Raw genomic sequence first — 18,445 nt, forward strand, 5'->3', positions numbered from 1 at the left:
GCGACGGTGGCGGAGCGGGGCGGGCGCGCAGCGGTGACGCTCCGCGCAGGGCGGAAAGAGGCGGAGGCGGCGGCGGCGAGGAGCGCTACTGGTTATTATTGGAACCGATACAAAAGGCGGGCGGCGCCGGGGCCCCCGGCACGGGCCCGCGGCACGGCAGCGAGCGGCGGCCCCGGGCGCACGGCCCAGCGGGCTCGGTGCGGGCTCCGGCCGCAGCCCGGGGCCCTCAGCCGTAGTGGTACACGAAATCGTAGCTGCTCGGCTCCTTGGGGATCGGCGGCGGCGCTTCGGGGATCTGGATGTTCTCCAAGTCCAGGAGCCTCAGCTTCATTTCCATGCTCAGCAGCGTGTCCAGGTCACTCTTGGTCAGCTCACTGGACATGTCCTTCCCCAAGAGAGCATTAAGCCCGTCAATCCAGATACAGTACTGTGAAAGAGAAGGGTAATTCGCGACTCCAGGCGTAAATGATACCTTATGTCAAATCTTTCCGTCCATGCAAAAACTAGAGAGCTTCAAGCCAGGAAACACTGAAGGGAGTTAATATGCAGGGAAAAAAATCCCACCCCCAACCCTAAAACAGTGCCCACAGATATTTCCAATGGAAGTTACAAGCCTAGAGGGAAGTGTGAGCCCATGGTTGTAGTAGAAGGACAAGAGCTTTTACTGTGGAACAACAAATGAAAAAAGTAAACCTATTCTAGGCATCAAAGGAGGAAAAAAAGTAGCAGTCCAGACTAGGGGAAATTAGTGTGGGATTTCCTTTTTTTAAATGAAAAAGATAACTAAGGGGAAAAATGATGGTCCATAATGAGCATCACCAACATATTCTAGAAATGAAACTGGTGAGAGACAGACTGCTCGAGTCTCTAATGAGAAACAACTGATCCTCCTTAATCTCTGAAGTTAATTGCTAAATATTCTACTGCTTAACCACTACATTTCTTACCTCATATTTATTAGGTGCAATGAAGTTCAAGGTCTCATCGGGATCATATAATATGGAGAAGGCCAATTCTAACACTTCCTAAATGGAAAAGAATCTTTCACTCACCAGCTGAGCAAAACATTACAGCACCTTCTGCTTGCCACCCCAAGAGAGCTGCCTTACTGCAGCTCAGTACAGTTTCCCATACTGGTATTGTGAGGAGTTCTGAAGAGACTACAGCCTGATCATGCTTACGGCTCCTTGCAGTCACAAAGGAACACCAGTAAAGGGCCCAGACAGTAGATGAGGTTTGTACACAACACACCTTCAGGGGGGGAGAGCATTCACTCCTGTTGCTTGCTTTCACTCTTAAACACTACAGTATTAAATATCAGTGACAGTGAAAACGGAGCACTTGCCTTATTCTGTTTCAGTGCACTTTTCTCCTTCATGTGTGGACAATCCTTCCCTGTGACAATGGCTTTGATGTCTGCAACTGGAACTAACAGTGAAAAAGTAAAACTCCCAAACAAGCAATCCTAACCAGGAAAAGACAGAACTTTGTATTTGCAACTGAACAGTTTGGTTTTTTAGCTTGCTAGTTTTCCAAAACACATTACCAGTAAGACATCCCTGCAGATGGCTTTTAAAGAACTATCAAGTTATTCCAAGATTTGAAGAATTTGAGCAAGGACCAAAAGTTGGTAACCCCTTAATCAGGGCTTCAGCCTTGGGTCTTTCATCTTTATCTAGAATTATATTCAGCCTCTAGAGCACAGAAGAGTGCACAGCCAGTAATCAGGACTTACTTTTTTCTTGTAAAGATTCAAAGGTCACTTCCCCCTGGGCGTTATCTTCCAGATCTCCATAGTGTAGCACCTTGTGATTCAGAGCCAGGCGACAATACCAGAATCTTTCTGGAAAACACACCAAGTAGAGTAAGCTGAGCAAGATCATTCACATAAGGTCTCACAGCAACTATGTTACAGCTTCTCCACCCAATCCATCTGCTCACTCAGTTCCTCAACACAGCTTATTATTCACGAGGGGATGGCTGTACTCTTAGAAATGCACATCTGTGCCATCCCAAACTCCTGGCTGATATGGACAGCCCAAGTAAACAGCTTTTCTTTCTGGCAACATGCCTGCTGACAGATTGATTTATTAGATCTTATTTGCTATAGTTCTTCATGTGAAAAAATACAGTAGACACTGTCATCTTACCTTGTCTTCTGCGATTTCCAATTTTTCTAAAGCTACTTCCCTCACAAAGCCTGTTCAGGCGCTGTTGCTTTATCAGCTCCAAGATCTCAGGTTGGATTTTCTCTCTCAGCTCCCTGGCAATCAAATATGGAAAAGTAAGCAGAAAATGGAGATAATGGCAAGGATAGAAGGCAGCTGTTTTTGTTAGGCACGTACACAATAGGTGGAGACTGGAAGTCATCTTGGCTCATTCTCTCAGACTGGCGTAGCCGCAGAATCTCAGAATAGCTCAGGCTGCGCAGTTTGCTCTTGAACTGGTCCAAGGAGTTTGGTTTAGAGGGGAGAGCCCTTGTGATCTGTTCCCTAACAACCTGCATAACCTAAAGAGGTGGGACAGGAAGAAAAACAAGTCACATTATTGTTGGCAGCAGAGTATCAGGGCACAGCTCAGTGGCAGCAAAGAATTGACGTGGGATAACCAGGGCTAGGAGTATTAGCATTCTAGTCACTTTGAAGATCCAGAAGAACCAAGAACCTCAGGGCCTTCCAAACAAAATCTGAATCATCCTCCCTTACAATGCCCTGTCACATCTGCACCCTAGTCTTTAACCAAATGTACAGACTGACTGATCTGCAAAAGATTTTACAAAAACATCTCTTCTCTACCCTGACCTTATTAAAATCTTCTGCTGTCGCCCTCATTTCTTTCCAGGTCTTGTTCAACAGCTGGATACAGATGGCAAACAGTTCCTCAAATGCACGGTCATGGGTGAAAAACATGGGGTGATAGTCATTCCGGCCTTCATTGGCTTCAGAAAGAAACAAACCACAAGCATGTGAGCATATTGGACAAAAGGGACTGGGAGTAACTAAAGTCCACTACAGTGAGAGACAACTGATGGTGTGCAACAGTTCTTACTCTAAGAGATTAAGACAGTTCAATACTTTGTCACCCCACAGACAGTTTATTGACAACAGCAATTTTCCCCACACTTTGCCATACTCTGTGATTCATGCCCTTTTCATCCAAAATAACTGCTTGCAGTGTTTCCTACCTTCCTCTGGTTGATTTTCTCAGAATGCTTTTGAAACTGTTAGAGCTAATAAACTTCTCCCAAGCTAATGATGGCTTCAGGACTGTTTTTTTTTATACAGCACCCTCCTGAAGCTCTGGGAAGTTGAAGCTTTCTGCTTGTGTTTTTCAGGAGAACCAGAGTGCAAACACCAAAATTTCATATTTTATTTTGATAGTGGTATTATCACTCAGACATCAACAGTGCTAACTCCAAGCTCACCATGTCCTTACATGGCGGAAGTGAGAACAAGGTACAAATTATTATTGTGAATTGTGAATTATGAATATTACCTTCTAAAAGCATCATCCCAGCAGCCTGTAAAGCTGGGTAATAAATGGTACTTACGGAGCTCCCCAACTTGCAGGATCTCACAAAGCATCCTGGTGAGCTCAATGGCACTGCGCCCAAAGGGACACTCATGTTTATCTTCTCGACTGCTGTTCTCCAGAACAATCTACAAGAACAGGATGCCACACACTAAGAAGAGCTGCTGAGGAGTTAGCATCTGTAAAAATCAGCAGCTTCACATACCCTGATATAGGTGTCCTGATGAAATTTGGCCAAGTAAAGCATGTTGTCCAACGCCAGCATCCCAGGAGGAGTCTGTGTAAAATCCATGGCTGGATTGATGTGATTCTGTGAAAAGAGTGTGTAGAAAGAATCCAAACAAATTAGCTCAAAGGAATTGTGTGAGAACTTTTTCTGAATGGATTTTAAACCACCTGTCCATCAAGCACTCCCTCACAAATATCCAAGAGCTAATCCTGAGCACCTGCTGACAATGCTATCTGAACTTTCTAGAGGAGAGGCTGATTCCAAGTTCTTCACAGCACAGGTGCATATGGTAAGGAAATACCTCCAGAGAATGCCTAATGAACCCTTGCATTTCTCCCATCAGCAAGTTCATAACAATCTTCCCAGGAGTGTGAGTGTAACTGAATCTCTAAGCTCAGATACTGAAGTAAGGTAAAGGAAACAGCTATTTCTGTTCCTTATTTCCCCACAACTCCTATGGAGATGGCTTAGATTGCCTTCACAAAGTTCACAGTCTAGATGCATACAGTGAATCCCAGCATCTTGTAGTCCTTGGTGTACATGGCTTTGCGTTTCTCTGTTCCACTGCCAGGGACGGTGTTGCTGTCAGACTCTGCATCAAATGCAATTCTTCTCAACTCAAATATGATGTCTCTCTGTGCCTGAAGGACAGAAGGCAGGGAAATGGTGATGTGATCAATCACTACAGCAGTATTTTCACATAATGCACAGTCCTGGAGCTCTCTTCAGAGCTCACACAATGAACAGAGAGGGATGCCAAAGGTCATTAACACTGTGCACAAAGAGGCAATTCATTTCAAAATGGCAAGTTTCACTACAGTGGGTAATGCAAAATATTTGTTTGAATTTTTCTTTAACTGCAAGTTTAGTTACAGGCAATTTCTAGGCATTCAGGCAATGGCATTTCTCCTTAAAAGCTGCAATACAGCTGAGTAACTGACACCTTAAAAATGCCAGTCTTCCTCCTATACTGCAAGCAAATGGATAAAGTTATGTGCCCTCCATAGAGGTAAAATAACCAGTTTGACAGATGGCATCACACTGGTCAAGAAAGGAGTATATGACTAAGTTCCCACTTACATCTCAGAGTCCCACAGAATGCAGTAGGATGGTCATGAGCATACCCTAATCTCAAGGTTTACAATGTGAAGGGCGAGTTTGAAACTTTATGTACCACCCACTGCAAATTCTACAGAGCTAGGGAGCTGAGGAATAAGGCCCCTTGTACATCCCATTCTATCAGGTCTTACTCAGCCCTAATAGTGACCTGATCATTTGGATCCATCTTGGTCATCATTCTCTCTTCCAGGAGATTAAAGGTCAGGACTTGCAGGACATAGAGCTGATGTGCCATTTCTGTTTTAATGGGGCGGTTTCCTCTGATCACATGCTGCAAAATAAAGGAGAAGGTAGAAATTAAGAGAATGCAAATAAAAGCTGAGGTATTAGCCCTAGGCATATGCCAGACTGCATGTGCACTTCTCTGTATGAAGATTCAGTTGTTTAACCTCCATATTCCACCAGAAGTATAATCATAGTGCTCTGTAAGAACAAAAAGCAGCCTCCTGGTAACTCCCTTTTGAACAAGTTTTACCTTTGAAAGAGTCACTTTTCTGAAAGTGGCCTGAAGGCAGCAAAATTTACACTATGCATAAGTGAAACCTCCATTGAAAGGACATTAGGAAGCACTCTGTCATTCCAGGCATACTTACATTTAGGATTATAGACCTCAGGTGCTTCTGGGCAAACGCATTAGCCATTTCCTGTTGTGGAATTTAAAGATGAAATAACATCAGTGAAATATAAACAGAAAGCCCACACTGTTCAGAAAAGAGAAAATGGAAGAAGCCTATAAATTGGAGATAGCACTGGCACATAACAAAGTGCTTTTCTACAGATTCAATTTAGCATGACATCTCACCACAAGTCATAGATGGCTCCCCTACAGAACATCACTGATGTGGAGAAAGCCATTAGCATAGTCAAAGCACTTAAGTAAATTTAGCTTAACGTTGGACATCAAATGGTACTTCACTATTAGGAGATAAGGCAGCATATTGTGCATTGCCCAGGAAAAATCTGCCATCTACAAGAGCCTCCTCCAATCAGCATTTCACAGCCTTTTATACCAAGGTAAACACCCAGTAACAAGAGCTATGGGATCCAGGTTTCAGGTCTCCTGCCCCTCAAAAACTCTCCCTCTGAAATTTATTTCCTTTGTCCAGTTCCTAAAGAGATGTTCAGAAGTCAGTTTGAGGACAATCTGCAGAAGCATTTCAATTTACAAAAATACAGGCTAATAATTTTCATGCTTAGAGGAAAGCTTCCAGTTTCGCTCTTGACTGCATGGCTTCCTTCTCTGGATGAGGAGGGTTTCCCCAAACATTAAGCCATGATGACAAACAGTCACAGTAGATGCAAGATGCCTTCAGTTCCAGCAAGTTACACATGCACCTGCAAAAACCTAACCTGTGCTTTCCTTGTAAATTGTGAAGATGCACTTTCTAACATACCAGTGATCTCATTACCCCTGCTAGGAGAATGGCACAAGTGCTAATATTAAGGTGAATATCGTAAGTTTGCTGCTACAAACAAAATCTTTTGGGTAAGAAAAATCTGTTGGGCATTCTATCATCTGGAAGAAGTCCAAAAGAACTGACAGTCTGAGATCTCTTCACATTCCTGTGCAGTGCAGATTGAGAATTGGGAGCAGATGTGGAGTCTCAGACAATTGCACTCAATCAGCTGTACATTCTGAGCAATCAAAGACTTTCCAAGTGCTCATATCAACATCAATCTTGACAGATTAAGAAGTCTAGTAAAATGCGTGCATTAGCCTTGTTCAGAGTCCCTATTATCACTTTTGATCCAGACAGAAACCTCCTGAACCAAGACAGTGACTGACAGGCAAACTCTAATGGCTTCAAGTTCAGCAGCGCTCATGTTACAACCAAAGTGAGTCAGTGCTTGAGTGGAAGGTATCTAAGGAGCATCTAGATGAAGTAGGAGGTGCTTTCAGAGAGAACACACTGCCCTCTGAGTCACTATTTTCTACTACTATCTGTGAGATGTAGTACTGAGAATAGGACAAGGCTCTGTTGTTAGGATTTGCTCATGAACGCGACACAAAGAATCCTTTCTCTGAAGGAATTAGTTTGTACATGGGATGGAGTTAACAGGTGACTGAAGCAGATTAAGAGTGGGAAGGACAAAGACAATTAAACAATTCTGAACAGCATGGAAAGAAGCATGAGCACACACACAGTCTAACCACTGCTAAGGGATCTATGCTCTGCTGAGAGTCCAGTAAGGCCCACTTTGTTGCCTGATGGTCACAGAAACACAGAATGATTTATGCTGAAAGGGATGTCTTGAGATCACTTAGTCCAGCTCTGCTGGTTCAAGCAACATCAGACAGATCTGTTTGCCCAGGACTGTGTCCAGTCAGGTTTTTAACACCTCCACTGATGGAGACTCCATAATCTCTCTGGGTAACTTGTTCCAGTGTTTGACCACTCTCACATTTGTGTTGTGTATGTGTGCATGTGTTCATGTGGAATTTCCTGTGTCTTAAGCTGCACCCACTGCCTCTTGTCCTGTCAGTAGGCTCAACTGAAAGGAGCCAGGCTCCCTCTTTTTTATTCCCTTCCATCAGATATTTAAACACGTAAGACCTCCCTGAGTCTTCTCTTCTTAAGGCTGATCAATCCCAAACTTCTCAGGCTCTATTCATATGGAAGATACTCTAAGTACCTTAGCCAACTTCATGGCCCTTTGTGGCAATTTGGATTGTATTCAAGGGAGGGGAAAAAGTGAAAAATTCCTTGAAATTTTGTTTGCTATGAAGACTACTGTCTTTGCTGAATTACCAACAGAGGAGTATGATTTTTCTTATGTTCATGTATTAAGCATATCCATTAATTTTACAAATTATGTAACATTTATTGAGATGGCAGTTTCCACTCTGAAGGCACTGCCTCCTTGAAAAAAGTGGAACATTCTCTGTGCCATGCAGAAAGCAAAAAAACATACCAGAATCTCAACACAGAAGGTTCCAAATCAACCTATTAATAAGAATGGTGATTTCCCTGGAGTTAGCACAGGGCAAAAAACATTCTTACACTACAATTACCATAAGAGAGAAGTCACAAATTAGGCAGAATTTATGCTCTAGCCCCAAGTCAGCATCAAGTTTTGTGACTGCTCTTGACAAACAGCTCTATCTTTAGAAGGATGAAGCAGGATATGAAACTGTCATTAACACAAGTAAGATCTGGGGTATAAACTCATGCTGCAGTAAGTTTAAGTAGATTCAGATTGCTAAAGAACTTGTTTCAGTTTTACAATTGGTTCACCTGGTCAGTCTTGCAGTATCAGTTTCCTTTTATGACCAGCTGTATGACCTTGTGTGCACAGTAAGCCATTCAGGGTTTCTCCTGCTACTGATTCTTCTCCCCTCCACAGTCTGAGTGCATCCCCAGGAGTCCTCCCGCCCTTCTCCCTAGGTTCATCCACTCTCTGAGGCTGTGGGCATCATCCCTGGGATACAAGGAGGCACAGCTAGAGAAAAGCTAACATGCCTACAGGTCCCCTACATGACCAGCCCCCAGGCTTGAGTTACTTACAGTGATGGGCAGGTCTAGTGGGTTAAGCAGCTTGTCCTGCTGGCAGAAAGCAAAAAAAGGCACAAAGAGAAGCAGACAGGATTTAGCTTGGAGTCCAGGAATAAGGCACAAACAGGGCACTAGAGAAGAAAGGCTTAACACAGCAAAGCTACACAATACACACATATGCACATCTTGCAGGTAGCTGAGATCTTGGGAGTTTCTTCAGAGCAGGGCAGTGTTTCATTTCTCATGTTTGCCAGCAGGAATATCCCTCTATGACTTAAGAAAGGTCCCTTTTTGGGGGAGAGGGAGGTGGGGTGATTTTTTTATTAAGTACATACAGCCCCAAGGAGTCTACCCAGCCTTCCTCTCCCATACACAACTTAAAAAAGCTTCCCATGCAGTCTGGAGGATTACTTTCTGTCTCTGAAGGTCTTTCAGAATCCTTTCTGAGCATGTCCTAACTATAGGTGTGTGTTCCAGGACACATTATTAATGGGATGGTACTTTTTCTCCTCTGTTGCCATATTGAAACAGCCACTGAAGTTCTTGGCAGGGTCTGAGGTCTACCTTGCCCAGACAATATGATTTCTGAGGCATAAACAGCCAGGCAGAAACCATCACTCAGGTTTAAAGTCAAAAGGCAAGAACAAACCTGTCTCTTGTCCTCAGGTGCCTTCAGGAAGAGGGCATTGATCAAGGCAATGGCATATGTCTGAATCTCTTGGTTTGAGCTGCAGGGACAAAAAAGGAGACCTGTAAGGCAACAGGCAGTACAGAATATTGCAGCTTGTTGCTTTACCTGCACCATGAAAACACTGATTACAGCTGTCTTGCATTTTCAACAGACAAGCAGGACTCATGTAACCTATGCTTATGATGTCCAACTCTTCAAAATACTTGTAAGAACCTGATAGTTTAAATAGTTTAAGTATTTTCCTCATTTTGACATATCTCTGGATAACGACAATATTCTTTCTTCTATTACTCCCTTCCAAATCTTTTTTGTTTTGATCAATCTGCTGAACTTCAGACATGCAAAACTCCATGCACCACCCTAGGTTCTCCTTGGGCCTCCAAGCTGCACAGGTCTCTGAATTTGGTAATTCACTTTTGCTCTCCTTGTCAGGGTTTGTTGCTCTTTTCACCACACTACTTGCTTTTTGGCAAAGCAGAACAATTTTTTAGGTTAGTTTCTCCTCTTCTAACTCATCTCCTTTGGACACGTTTCCATGGCCGTGTTCTTCCAGAACATATCCTCTGCTATGAACTGTTTCCTCCTGATGGTCTTGCCAAGAAAACCACCAGCAAATCCTGACTCACCCTCCACCTCCCTTTCCAAAATATTCCCTGCATGGATGCTTTTTTAAGTGACCATTTGTGTTCTGGAAGCACTTAAGCCCACAAGTTTATGTCTTGAACAAAGATGATTTGCTTTAAAAAAACTGTGTGTGTTTAATGTTAGAACCAAATCTGTGTTTGACTAAGCCAGAAATCATAAAGCTGAAAGAACATACACTCTTTGTAGAACAAAGCTGCTGGAGTGTTCAGGAGAACTTGTTCAGCTTTTCTGTTAACCAAATTCAAATGTATAAACATTCCAAGCACACAGTGACATTGATGCAATACTTTGTTTGCACTAGAATTTGGTTAAACTACTGTTCACTGACTAAAGAGTATCCATCACATTCACAAACAGTGCTTTTCCACATGTTCAGAATTAAAAGGGTTGAGAAAAAAACTCAGCCTACTCAAAGCTCTAACAACTACATGCTGCTTTTTTATAATGAAGAGTAGAACTAACCTAGACAAACAGCCCTTAGAGACAGATATTAATTTGCCAGTTTGTTTGGAAAGAGAGGAAGGAAATGAAGGGAATTTTTAATCCCTTCCAGCAAGAAAAGCAATTGTTTTCTTCCTTAGTATGCAGGACAAAACCCAGATGATGAGCTCTTAGATTCTAGTGGAGACAATTTAAGGAGAGGTAAAAGTGACAGACAGCTGGATGCAAAACCTTTGGGAAGTAGTTCTAGTGAAATGCAGGTTTGGTCCTAGCACTGAACACACAACACATTTTTCTAGGATCTCACTTTTAAAACAAATCCATTAGAAATCTTCAAGTTCAAGTAAGTTGTCATATTGGTAATACTTACAAAAACTGTAATCTTTAAGTATTCCAAAGGTAAGCGGATGTATTTTTAAATAAACAAGCAGTCATAAAATCGGTATAAATCACACCAGTGCTGGGTGGACACTCACACTTGCAGGTGGGAAATGAGCTGCCCCACTGTGATCTCCTCTGCAATCTTCTGGTACAGAGTCTGGCTGTTGAGCACCATGCTCTCCAGGATGGCCAGCGAGCGCTGCAGGATGGACACGTCCACCATGGGCTGGCTCACGTACCCTGCAATCTGAAATGACATCAACCAGCAGGTCAGCTGCTGCCCATCCAGGACACCTTGTGCTGAGTGAGCCAGGGCTCAGAAAGGGGGTGCACTGAGCTCTCAGACAGTACTCAGCTTCTCAAAGTGTTTCGCATTAAAGCATGGAAATAAATAATATCCAGTCACCCCCTCCACCCAAACTCACCTGTTTGATGAAGGTTATTGAGACCATGTCCCAGGAGACAATACCGTGGTCCATGAGCTCCAAGAAGGCAGTCAGGGTGAAAGCCAACATCTCACTATAACTGAGAAATTGAAGAATTCAGTTACAACAGATCTGCTGGCAGGAAAAAAACCCTGCTCAAGTTGGATAAGAGAAAAATGTCACCACATTCTCCTAATAACACAGTTTGGTACCTGGGGGAGCAATAAAGTGTATGCATTTATGCAGGTAATTTTACTGTTTTGTAGAAAGATATTTTATATTTCCTGGTTACAAGCACAAATTAAAATCAGCAGCAGTGAGTCCCTAGTTCTGCCACCAGAGATTCACAACCACCTGCATCAGTGGCTAATCAAAGGAACAAACACGTTTTCACATCAGAAAAAAAGCTAAGGGAAGTTAATTGTCCTCTAAATATTGGGACCTGACTTGAAATAAAATGAAGGCACAGCATGAATTGTGGAAAATTTAATACATAACCACAAGACAGAAAGATAAAAGAGACTGAAAGAAACATTGCAAAAATTGCCAAAAATGTATTAGTTGCTAATATATAAGCAGAGCTATAAATGTTATTACAGTAAGTTATGAAGACTTTACAAGTGCTTTCAACAAAATATAATAACTGCAACAGAAAATCCAGGTGAATTATTTGCATCAGAGCTCACTGTGAATGGGCTTGAGGAAACTTCCAGAGCAAATCATGACTGTCTCCTCTTCTGTCTCGTGAGGTTTAGCAAATGACAAGAAGGACTTTGTCTCCACAGATGAGCATTTGCTATAAGGTTAGCTGCTTAATGCCACTTTAGCAAGCAAAATTAGCCCCTTATTCAAGGCCTTCTCCCAGAGTCCTGGAATGAAGGAAACTTACTGGGATAGAAGCTTGGTCCCACTCTCCACAAGCCGTGTCAGCACTGTAATCCCCTCCATGTTGATGAACTCGGTGGCGAAGGTGACGTCTGCTGAAAGTTTCGCCAGTTCCTTCATGGCTTCCAGCCGGGCTTCCATGCTGTGCAACTGGATCTTCTCCATCAGCTGGCGAGCTGCCCTGGACTGGCAGGAAAGAGGGATACTGCCAGTTACAGACCAGTCACCTGCAGCCTGAGTCCTGCCAGCATCAGCATTCTGTCAGAAGCCCATGGGTGGGCAGGGAGAGCAGAGCCAGGCTACAGATACCAGCAAAGTCACATTCAGTAGCTGCAGTCAGCAAGTCTGAGACAGACTAAAAAAAGGCTGCTCTCAGCAAGTTACAGCCAAGCAGGAGATAAAATGCTGTTTTGCATATTAGAGCAAATGCCTGTTTTCCTCCTCACTGAGGTGAGCGGAGGTGGGTATAGAGATATGGAGCAACACCATTAAAGAAATACAATATTGATAAAAAGTCTTGTAGATGCAAAGAGAAACATGATCTCATTTTGTGTGTCCACAAGGCATTCTGTAAGATTTCTCAGACACAGATCACTGATATCCTCTTAATTCCCTTTTCCCCAAGTACCTTCTCCCAGTTCTACTCACCCTCAGCTCTATGCCAAGACACTTGCATATAAAAAGGTTTAAGAATTAAAATAAAAAGAAAGCTGCAAAAGATGACTTTTGAGGGCACATTAGCAACAATTCAGCAGGAACAACCTCCTCTTAATCAAATTTGTCTCTAATTTTTTGCATTCAGTCGCTGGAACTGTTGCTTTTTAACTGACCATGCTAAGTGCACTCATACTGAGAATGCATTTGTTGGGTGTTTCACAGCATCTTAATCTAGGAGACACATTAAAACTGTAAACTGGATTTATTGACAGGAAGTCCTATAAAAGGGCAGAGCACCCAAAGGAAAGGCACACACTACAGCCAGGATGGAAAACAAAGAGTGCATGCCTCACATGCCCACCACAAAGGTAACCCCCTGCAATTTGGGGAGAAGGAGAAAGAAAAGCCAAGAGCTAAGAAACAGCCTGTCACCCATGGAGAGTTACTGAGAAAGAGGGAGGCGAGGAAGCATTTACCGGGGAGACTGCCAGCTGTAGGATAGTTCCATTCTTGATGTCACAGCGAGTCTGAAAGAAAACCCAAACTTAAACTGTGGGAAAGTGGTGGGGGGGAAAAAAAATCCCAGCTGGATCTACACATCTGTAAGCACAAGTAAAAGGGCTCCTGTACCACACAACCCTGCTGAGGGTACTGAACTTGAGTGCCTGAGTCCCCACACCTACAGGCATGCAAAGGGAGCAGTGTGAGGCTCCTCTGTTGAATGGCACCATTTGAGTCTGAATCTGAGAGCAGAGATGATGCTCATTAAGGATTAGTACCAGTATTGTCCCATGACTGTAGTCCAAGACATTCTGGACTCTCACCCAAGACATCAGCAAACTGCTGCCTCTCACACTGACCTGCTCTGTGATGTACAGCTGGGGACCATCAGCATAACGCAGCGTGTAGTACTCAGGGTTTGGCAATGACCACCTGGCAGAGGAAGAAGAAGGATGTATTAAGCCTCTTTGTCCTCTTTCTTCTGGTTTCCATTTAGGAAATGGAGCTTGATCCCAGGAAGTTGCAAAAGAACTTTCAAGCAAAGCTTTAGCAGGGGAAATTAGGTCTCTCAAAGAGGGGATAAAACTCCTCTTGAGGACAATGTGGGACTTCAGCCTACTCTAAATTAACTCTGTGGAACACCTGAGGAGGCCTACACTTCAAGAACAGCAGGATGGGCTGGCTAATCCTCAGAGAAATTGACCTAGGGCATACAAATGGACACACTTAGAATTGGAATAAAAATGGAAGGCTCCCATTTTCCAGGAAATCCTTTTCTTCACAATTTAAATCCCAGCTCATTCCACGGCCAAAACCAGCAGCAGGCAGCAGGGACTGTGCTAGCAGCACATTAACAAGCAGCAGACTTCCACAGTAACCCAGCAAGATTTGTCAGCAGGACAGACTTTCTCCACAAGGATTCCCAGAGAACTACTCACCCATCACAGACCTCCTTGATGATGGATGCAAGAGGCCTTTTCTAGAACAGAAAGAGAGTCCTCAGTAGCCGTGTTCCTCTCAACCAGAAAGGAATACTGCCCATTTCTATGCTTCCCACATTCCAGTAGCAAGGCTGGGATGCCTTTCCTCCCCCATCTGGTTACCAGGTCTCACCTGATCTATTTCCAGCAGCTGGGCATTGGCACCTGGCCACTCAACAGCCACTTTCACAATATCTGAAGGTGGTGGCATTGCTCCAGACTCCTCCTACAACAGCATACACCTCCACACCTGTTAAGAGAAAGGACAGTGAGCATCTTCTCTGAAAATTATTTCACTTGCTGCACTGGACCTAACATCAAGCTTCAAAACATCTAAGCTCAGCCTTATGGTTTCCTGGGCCTGACAGGGACAAAATACCCAGTATTTGTAGAGACCAAGGCCTCATACAAACAACATGTTGTGAAATTGCATGCCCAGCTTCATCACCTGAGAAATACTTCTAAGAGCTTGTTGGGGCACTCACAAGAAGGGTCACTGATCAGAGCCCCATCTGCCACCCACTGTCTGTACTGGCAGCTCAGTCTGCAGGACTACTAAAGCAGCAGCTCCCTAAGCCCAGCTGCTGTCTGGAGGTGAGAACAGCAACAGACTGCCCAGGTAGCCTCCCTCCCCTGGGCTGGTGTTTACTCATACCCCATCCGAATTTCTTAGATAACTTGATCCACTCAGGATACCCAAACAGGCTCTTAGCAAAGAGGCAGCAGCTAGCTTTATCCTATTCCCTTCCTGTAACATCATAAATCCAAATCATGAGCATCCATCACAGAAAATAAGGTAACTTGGCACTTGCTCTGGAAGTTCACTTCACCTTTAGCTTGTATTCAGGGTTTGCTCCCAGTCAGTTGTCAGACACAGTCATTTGTGCCCAAAACATTGGACTACATGACCTCCTGCACTCTATGACAGCCAGACTTGGTCTACTCTACCACCCCCTGGGACGTATCTAGCAAGCCAGATTCAGAATTTCATATATTCAGGAAAGCCTACCCCAATTCACAGAGATGGCTACAAGTCAGTACTCCTGAGAATGGCTTGTATTTTCTTAAAACTCATCAAATGACTCTAAGACTAAACACATCTCATGCAGAAAAGTGTCGAGTTAGGTTCAAAATAACATCTCCAACCTTTCAGATAAGCAGAACACATTAGCTGGCCTTGGAAAAGCAGCAGGCTCAGGGCACCAAATCAGGGCAATTACCAGTATACAACCAGTAGTCCCCAAAGAGCCCAATTTCTATGACACCCGCAGACCTGCAGGGTTTACAGGTTTCCATGTATTAAATCTAGAAACAGAAAGGCAGTTCCCAAATGGTGAGTGATTTCCACTCACTGTTCTCCAGCAATTAAAGGCTATGATGGCCTAAACTGAGTCTGAGAAACATCAGTGCTGTGCAGAAGCACACAAACAACATCCCCAGTAACCAGCTTGTAATAATGAACAGGTAATTACCTCTCCCACGAGCGAGCCAAGTCACAACCAGAAAACATCTAAATCTGTATCTGTTCAAGTCACAACAAATACACAGTGAAGAGACAAGGCTCAAAGATTAGTCCCTGAGAATAAAGAATTGAATTTGCAACTTTTTAAGCTAATTTACCCATGAGTAATTATGCATGAGCAATTAGCATCTAATTACCACTTCTCCCTTCAGCCTCTTGCAGTACAGTCATAGTCATCTATTTGTATTTCAAGTGGCAAGTCGCTACTGAAAAGTACAAGGAAATACAGCACTTTATATGCCAAAACAATGATGTCCAGATTACCAGAGGTAGAAGCCTTTACAAATCTCTAGCTTGTCTTTTCCACTCAAAGAACACCCCTCATTCAGAGAGGGGAAGTGCCCATTGAAACAGAAACACTGACATGAGGGGAAATCCTGCAGAAATCATAGAACATTTAGGTTGGAAAACACCCTTTAGGTTATGAAATCAAACCATAAACATAACACTGTCAAGTCCACCACTAAATCACATCCTTAATAACCATATAAATGTCCTGTTTCATCCCCAAAAAGTACTGCAGTGGCACACAGCACCTAGAGGTCATGCACTCTACCTGCAGCTGCCCTGATATCCTCACCACCAAAACCAGGGACCAACCAAGTTGAATTGCACTACCTTGGTATCCTAAAAAAAAAAAAAAGCTCTCAGCTGCAAACAAATTCAAAATAACTCACCATGATATTTAACACTTATTTCTGCCCCAAATTTCTTCCATAAATGAGCACCCACTCATGACTGGCAACCGTGCTCCCTATTCCAATCAGTATTCAAGGCACAGCAAATACAGTGAAAGAAACAGGGCTTCAGGACTCTGAAAAATATCTTCAAGGTTTTTCTTTTTTTGCACAGCAGCACCACAGAACAGACACCACAGGCATCCCTACCAAGGCAGAGATTTGAACACTAAAGTGACTTGGCTAAGGAGAACTCAGAGAAGCAGGAATTAAAAATTTAAAAGGGTAGGAAACTTTTTAGAACAGTCTTGGTCAAACGATGCTTTGAAAGACCAACACAGATCGATGGTTCAGCAGAAGCAGCTTTCCAGAAGAGAACAAAGAAGACTGGACTATGAAAACAAAGGGTACTTCAGGTCAGCCTCTTAACATGGGGTTGTCTGCCAAAAGCATGCTTTGAAAAGATTTCACTGTGCATCTGCAGACAAGAGGGGTGTCAAGATGTTTGGTTTTACAATGGATATTTTGCAGTGCAACAGTGATAGAGCTGATAAAATTTTTGAGAAGCTCTTGTGAGGAAGTAGAGACCATGATGTTGTGTAATGGTGTTTATCAGTCAGTCACTTATGTGCATGCTCTCACAGCACATTCTTCTCAACAGCATGTAAACATGCTCATTTCTCACACTTTGTACAGAGAGACAGAAGCCAAGCTAAAATCCATCAAAAATTAATTCAGTCTGCTTCTGCAGAGCAAGATCTGTCATATAAAGCAGTGGTGCAGGGGTAGCTGCAGGGCAAGGAAAAATCAGCAGAGCCACTAAAAACACACTATTGAAAAGACTTCTGAGAAGCTGCAAGCTAAAACAACTAGAGTATTTTAAGCAGAATTTCCCTATTCACAAACTCAATCTTCTTTTCATTACAGATAGAGAACAAAGTGTGCTGCACACAGAATGAAAATGAGGAGGATGAAAGAACATTCCCTGAAAAAGAAAAGCTGCCTGGTAGAATCCCCCAGTCAACAAGCAAATAGCTGCAGATTCTGAAACCTGTAGATGCAACAAAACACCCTCAGCAGTCCTCAGCAAGTCCCCAGATGGTACCAACTGGCCAAGCTAAAGTTGGAAGTGATGCTGGCAGAGGGACTAATGGGACAGGTGGGCAGAGAAGACATATTCCTTGGCCAAGCAGCATGAAAGGGCAGGAGAGAGCAGAGTCCAACCCAAAGGCTATGCAGTTTTCTATGTTACCTCACACAGCAATGAGAAACATCCCTCTCTAGATAAACCAGAGAGCCAAATAGCTCAGATTCCCTGCCTCTGGAATCCTACACTCCTCCTAAGGCCTTCCATGGCTGCACTTTGGCTGTAAAGCACTACACCCATGGGCCCTGGCCATGCACATTTCAACACAGTACGGCAGAGACCATCTCTTGGCAAAGACAGAAACTGATAGCAACAAGCAAAAAGAGAACTGCTTTATTATTTTTAATCAGTCAAGTAACCTCAAAGACGCCAGCCAGGCGGCAACCCCCGAAGCTTGGCCCAAAACCTAGTTAAAGGCACTAAACAATAATTTTTCTGCCGAGCACCGTCCGCGCTGTGCCCCGGCTCCCGAGGGAGCACCGGCCTCGCCGCTCTCGGTGGCGCGGCCCCTCCGGGGGCAGCGGGGGCGGAGCGCGGCACAGCGGGAGCTGCGGGAGCTGGGCCGGGCCGGGCCGGGGTCTGCGCCGCCGGGGAGGGCGGCGGGCGCGGCAGCGGACCCGAAACGCTCCCTCCCCTCCCTTTATCCCTACCCACGCCCTCGCCCGCGCTGCCCCGGCCCCGCCGCTCCGCGCTCCCGCGGCCCCGCCGCTGGCACCGCCCCTGGGCGCGTCATGCGCCCGCCGCGCTGCCATGGAGACCGCGGGGACCATGGAGACCCGGCCCGCCCGCCCCGCCGCCCCCCCTCGGCAGCCGAGTCAGCGCCGCTAACCGAGCGTCCCTCGTCCCTGCGCCCCTCCTCGCCTCCGGGGCCGCCGCGGCGGGGCTCACGTCAGCTCCCCGTGCCCACCGTGCCCCGCCTCCGGGAGCGGCTGCGAGCGCCAGGGGCCGGGGGTGCAGGAGCTCATGCAGGGCAGCCGCTCCGGCTGGCGCGGGGCTCTGCGGCGGCGCCGCGGCCGCGCTCGGCTCCCTCCGCCCCGGCAGCGAGCGCGGGGCCGCGGAGCTCTACGCAGCCCCCGCCCCCGGGCCCGCCCCGCCCCGGGAAGCGCGGCCGCGGCGCGCC

General features: G+C 44.9%; 1 protein-coding gene across 5 annotated transcripts; it reads right to left on the bottom strand.

Annotated features, from left to right (window-relative positions):
- Positions 1-74: 74 nt before the first annotated feature.
- ELMO2 (engulfment and cell motility 2) lies at positions 75-18,429 on the bottom strand. 5 transcript variants are annotated; one of them, XM_058850400.1, is made up of 21 exons: positions 18,155-18,429; positions 14,113-14,229; positions 13,938-13,978; positions 13,359-13,431; positions 12,975-13,025; positions 11,846-12,027; positions 10,957-11,056; positions 10,627-10,778; positions 9,023-9,101; positions 5,473-5,523; positions 5,028-5,150; positions 4,267-4,401; positions 3,737-3,841; positions 3,551-3,659; positions 2,802-2,938; positions 2,346-2,509; positions 2,151-2,263; positions 1,736-1,843; positions 1,346-1,428; positions 948-1,025; positions 75-427 (listed from the first exon to the last, which is right to left on the bottom strand). In XM_058850400.1, exons 2-21 carry the CDS (start codon positions 14,188-14,190, stop codon positions 227-229), a joined length of 2,163 nt encoding a protein of 720 aa, XP_058706383.1. In that variant the 5' UTR covers positions 14,191-14,229; positions 18,155-18,429; the 3' UTR covers positions 75-226. The 5 variants fall into 5 exon arrangements, with proteins under 5 accessions (XP_058706383.1, XP_058706385.1, XP_058706384.1 ...); XM_058850402.1 differs by having other exon boundaries at positions 18,187-18,419; XM_058850401.1 differs by having other exon boundaries at positions 14,113-14,228; positions 18,163-18,419.
- Positions 18,430-18,445: the final 16 nt, after the last annotated feature.

The sequence above is a fragment of the Poecile atricapillus genome, chromosome 15 (genome assembly GCF_030490865.1).
Source record: "Poecile atricapillus isolate bPoeAtr1 chromosome 15, bPoeAtr1.hap1, whole genome shotgun sequence".
Lineage (NCBI taxonomy): Eukaryota > Metazoa > Chordata > Aves > Passeriformes > Paridae > Poecile > Poecile atricapillus.